Source organism: Cucurbita pepo, chromosome 15 (genome assembly GCF_057944985.1).
Source record: "Cucurbita pepo subsp. pepo isolate OVF chromosome 15, ASM5794498v1, whole genome shotgun sequence".
Classification (NCBI taxonomy): Eukaryota; Viridiplantae; Streptophyta; class Magnoliopsida; order Cucurbitales; family Cucurbitaceae; genus Cucurbita; species Cucurbita pepo.
The window spans coordinates 9,126,042-9,130,412 of NC_141812.1; the positions used below are offsets into that span (position 1 = coordinate 9,126,042).

At 42.0% G+C, this 4,371-nt stretch overlaps 1 protein-coding gene across 1 annotated transcript; it reads right to left on the reverse strand.

The window, feature by feature from the left end:
- Positions 1–650: 650 nt before the first annotated feature.
- On the reverse strand, positions 651–3,624 carry LOC111776401 (uncharacterized). The gene is made up of 5 exons (XM_087117924.1): positions 3,169–3,624; positions 1,817–2,053; positions 1,666–1,731; positions 834–899; positions 651–749 (listed from the first exon to the last, which is right to left on the reverse strand). Exons 1-5 carry the CDS (start codon positions 3,622–3,624, stop codon positions 651–653), a joined length of 924 nt encoding a protein of 307 aa, XP_086974050.1.
- Between the last annotated feature and the right edge of the window lie 747 nt (positions 3,625–4,371).

A 4,371-nucleotide genomic window follows, 5' to 3' on the forward strand; every position in this document is an offset into this window, starting at 1 on the left:
ATACGTAACGTATCAAAGCGGACAATATCTGCTAGCGGTAGGCTTCAGCTGTTACACCTCACCACCAAAATTTAGGCAAGTTCTACCCGAACAAAAAAAGGATGCTACGAGTGCACTTAAGCCTAACGTGCTTGTTACTTAGACAGCGTCTCGACATTGTCTCGATTATTTATACCTAGATTTTGAGCTATTTTTTAAGAGAAAAAATAGCTTGATAGCTGATTTTTTCTTGTCGCGGATTAATGTAGCCACAAATTTTTATGGTTGATTTGGTTGAATGGATTTTATTACTAGATTCCCCAAAATTTTCCTTTCTCGAGCTCGATGGATCATAATATGAACTCGTAGTTATAAAAAAAGTTGAAGAAAAAATGAATTCAAAATTAAGAACCGATCAACTTTTTCATGGAGATCATCGTACGAAGAATGAAAACTTTAAATTAGTAAATCTCCATCACTTTTTTTTATGTACAGTTTAATCTCGAAGTTTTCGAGTCGAATCGAGCTCGCTCTGTCAAACTCATTGATCCATTGTTCATGACAAACTTAAAGAAAAGAATCGATCGAAAAGTCTTATAATCATAGGTAAAAATAAAATAAAACACATTAATCCCCACAAAGATGAACACTTCCCCATCTTCTTTGTTTGATCATAACACTTTCGGTGTGTTCGGGGTCGGATTAAGCCCGATATCCATTCCGTTGTAAGCGATCGGAGCGTACATCCATAAATCATCCGAGCTTAATAGCTGCAATAATCATTTATAATGAAGATGTCAATAAAGAACCAAAAAAATCAAAACTTTCTTGATTTTGTTTTGTTTGTAAATGACCTTGATTTGGAGCTGTAGAAACTTCACATATTGAACAGCTTCCTCGAGCATTGTGCTGATATCAACCTACATATCCCATAACAGACAAAGAATATAATTCAAAACATGTTTTTCCAACACGGAACATAACTTTAACTGCTAGCATTTATTGTTCTCTTTGAGCTTTCTTTTAAGGTTTTTAAAACACGTATGCTAGAGAGAGGTTTCTATCCCTTATAAAAAAATGTTTTGTTCTCCTCCAAATCGACGTGGGATCTCACAATCCACCCCTTCCGAGGTCCAGCGTTCTCGTTAGCACTCGTTCCCTTCTCTAATCGAGGTGGGACCCCAATCTACCCCTTTTGAGGCTCAGCCTCCCAGCCTAAACTCATCACTAGCCGATATTGTCATTTCAGGTTTTTCCTCTTGAGCTTCCTCTCAAGGTTTTTAAAACGAGTCTGCTAGGGAGAGGTTTCCACAACCTTATAAAAAAAATGTTTCGTTCTCCTCCTCAACGATGTGGGATCTCACAATTTACCCTCCTTCGAGGCCCAGCGTTCTCGCTAGCACTCATTCCCTTCTCCAATCGATGTGGGACCCTCAATCCACCCGTTCAGGGCTCAGCCTCCTCCCTACCACATCGCCTAGTGTCTGACTCTGATACAATTTGTAACAGCCCAAGCCCATCGTTAGCAAATATTATCCTTTTTGGACTTTGCCTTTCGCGCTTTCCCTCAAGGTTTTTAAAACGCGTTTATTAGGAAAAGGTTTCCACACCCCTTATAAATAATGCTTCGTTCTCGTCCCCAACCGACGTGGGGTCTCACAAAACATCAAGGTCATAGTGTCTTACCTTTGTTCCATTTGGGACAAGAGTCTGCAAGATTTTCAACCTCTCATTGATTCTTTCTCTTCTTCTCTGTAACAAAACAATATTACAAATTAATGTACTTTTCATTTCCAATGGATGTTTTTATTTTTTAAGGTTTTTTCCATTGTCTTACCCTTGCATAGAGGCTTTGCGGATCAGTAGCTGAGCCTCTACTGGCTCGGGATTTGGTCGGCCTGTTCGGACTCGGTCCCGAGTTATTAACTCCTCCGTTTAGCTCGAGAGAGGCGTTGGATTCGTCTTCGGAGCAATAGCTGCTTGTGCTTTGCCTGTTATGCGCAGCATTGTTACCATCTTCTTCAGTGATAAGCTTTTGAGTTTTCTTTGACTTCTCATTCCTCCTCTTCTGTAACTAAAGTTCAAGTAGAGTAATGAATCAGCCATGATGCCAAAAACTACAACAAATCTGAATTCAAGACCTCCTAGACTATTATAAAAGAATGTATATACTTCAACTCACTAAAAACGGGACGGAATTTGTGAGATACCACATCGATTGGAGAGGAGAATGAAACATTTTTTTAAAAGGGTGTGGAAACCTCTCCCTAACAGACGCGTTTTAAATATCCTGAGGAGAAGCCCGAAATGAAAAGCCTAAGGAATACAATATCTAGTGGTGGACTTGGGCTGTTATAAATGGTATCAGAGCTAGACACCGGGCAATGTGCCAATGAGAAAGCTGAGCCCTGGAGGGGGGTGGACATGAGGTGGTGTGTCAGCAAGGACGCTGGGTCTTGGGGGTGAATTGGGGGGGGGGGGGGGGGGGGGGGGGGGGGCACATCGATTGGAGAAGGGAACATGTGCTAGCGAGGATGTTAGTCCTTGAAGGGGGTGGATTGTGAGATCTCATATCTGTTGGAGAGGAGAACGAAACATGAGACTGAGCCTTGAAGGGGAGTGGACACGAGGTGGTGTGCCAATAAGGACGCTGAACCCTGAAGGTGATGGATTGGGGGTCCCACATCAATTGGAGAAAGGAACGAGTGCCAACGAGGACGCTGAGCCTAAAAAGGGGTGAATTGTGAGATCCCACATCGGTTGAAGAAAAGAACAAAATATTCTTTATAAGGGTATGGAAACCTCTCACTAACGGACATGTTTTAAACCCCTTGAGGAGAAGCCCAAAAGGGAAAGCGAAAAGACGACAATATCCACCAGCAGTGGGTTTGAGCTGTTACAAATGGTATCAGAGCTAGACACCAAGCGATGTGCCAGCGAGGAAGCTGAGTCCTAAGGGGGTGGACACGAGGGGGTGTGCCAATTAGGACGCTGGGCCACGAAGGGGGTGGATTGGAGGGTCCCACATAGATTGGAGGAGAAAACAAGTACCAACGAGCACGCTGGGCCCCGAACATAAGTGGATTGTGAAATCCCACATCGAGTAGAGAGGAAAACGAAACATATACTCGTAAACTTTCAATTTCATCAAATTACGAATCAAGAATTAGGCAAATACAAAATACTTACATCCCCAAATCCCCTTGATCTTTTCTTGCCATTGATATCACGTGGGTTACCGCCCTCTTCTCCCACAACAGCTTCTATATTCATGGAGTCCTCATGATCTTCAAGATGGAATCCGCCATTGTTATTGCTTCCAAGCTCTCCCAAGCTAAAATCATGATTATCCATTGGATTACAATAATAATAATGATCATTACTTTCAGACCCAGAGAACAACAATTGGCTGCAATAACTTCCACCACTGAACTCACTACTCTCTTGTGAAACCCTATAAAAGCTTGAACAAGAAGCTGGTTCACAAGGAGGTTGATGAAGATCATGAAGGTTAGCCATGAAAGGGTCGGGCGGTGCGAAGAGCTGAGCCACGAACGTCGCTTCTTCTTCATCGGCTGTGAAGGCTCCATTGAGAGAGCTCCATTGATCATCTCCCTCTGCAATGGGGGCTGTGAGATGAGCCATTTATGAAGGAGATGGGGCTGTGTTGGTTTGGATGTGAGGGATATATATATATATATATATATATATTTGTAGGGAGTTTTTGTGTGATGGAGTTGACTTTGGATGATTTAAGAAATTGAGAGATTTCCCAATTATTACTTTGTTGAAAAGGTCTAATCTTTTCGGTTGTCGGGATAGTCAATTGCTTGCTCGAACTATATATTTAAAGAGACGACAAGCTAACGAGCAAGTCTTGTTCAAGTTTATAAAGTCGGAAGTTCGAAGAAATCATTAGGTTTTCCCGTGACTAACTTAGTATACTTCTGGTAGTAGCTATTGTGTTTGGTCTCGCGTTAGTGTCGTGTTTGGCCTCACTATCATTCGTGAAAAAATCATCGTAGTGGATGAGCAACAAGTACCGAGAAAACGTAGTAGCCTAGTCGCGGAGGGAGATTCTCTTGCTCCACTCCTTAACTATATATAGTGCAAAATCGAGTGGAAAATTACGCCTCAAAATCAAGCGGGAAAAACGAGACTTTTGAAAGGTCCTACTGATTGACCCACTAAAGCCATGAAAGCGAACTTTTGTATTAGAAAAATGACCTTTGAGCCCAAACCTACGTCGATCGAAGAGCTGCTAGCAAAAGAGCAAAGTCAGGATGAACAAGAAAATAGGTATAAATAGATGGAAAGACCCGAGACCTAAGACCGATTTCCGTAAACATATGAAAACTCGAATTAGATTTGGACTCTTTTGTCCAATTTGGG

What these genes read in the sequence shown, in the direction of transcription:
- LOC111776401 (XM_087117924.1), bottom strand. Translation starts at nt 3,624, where the DNA reads ATGGCTCATCTCACAGCCCCCATTGCAGAGGGAGATGATCAATGGAGC. An exon ending in CGCAAAGCCTCTATGCAAGG is followed by an intron (nt 1,732 to 1,816) that starts GTAAGACAATGG and finishes GTTTTGTTACAG; the next exon opens with AGAAGAAGAGAAAGAATCAA. An exon ending in TTCTACAGCTCCAAATCAAG is followed by an intron (nt 750 to 833) that starts GTCATTTACAAA and finishes TGATTATTGCAG; the next exon opens with CTATTAAGCTCGGATGATTT.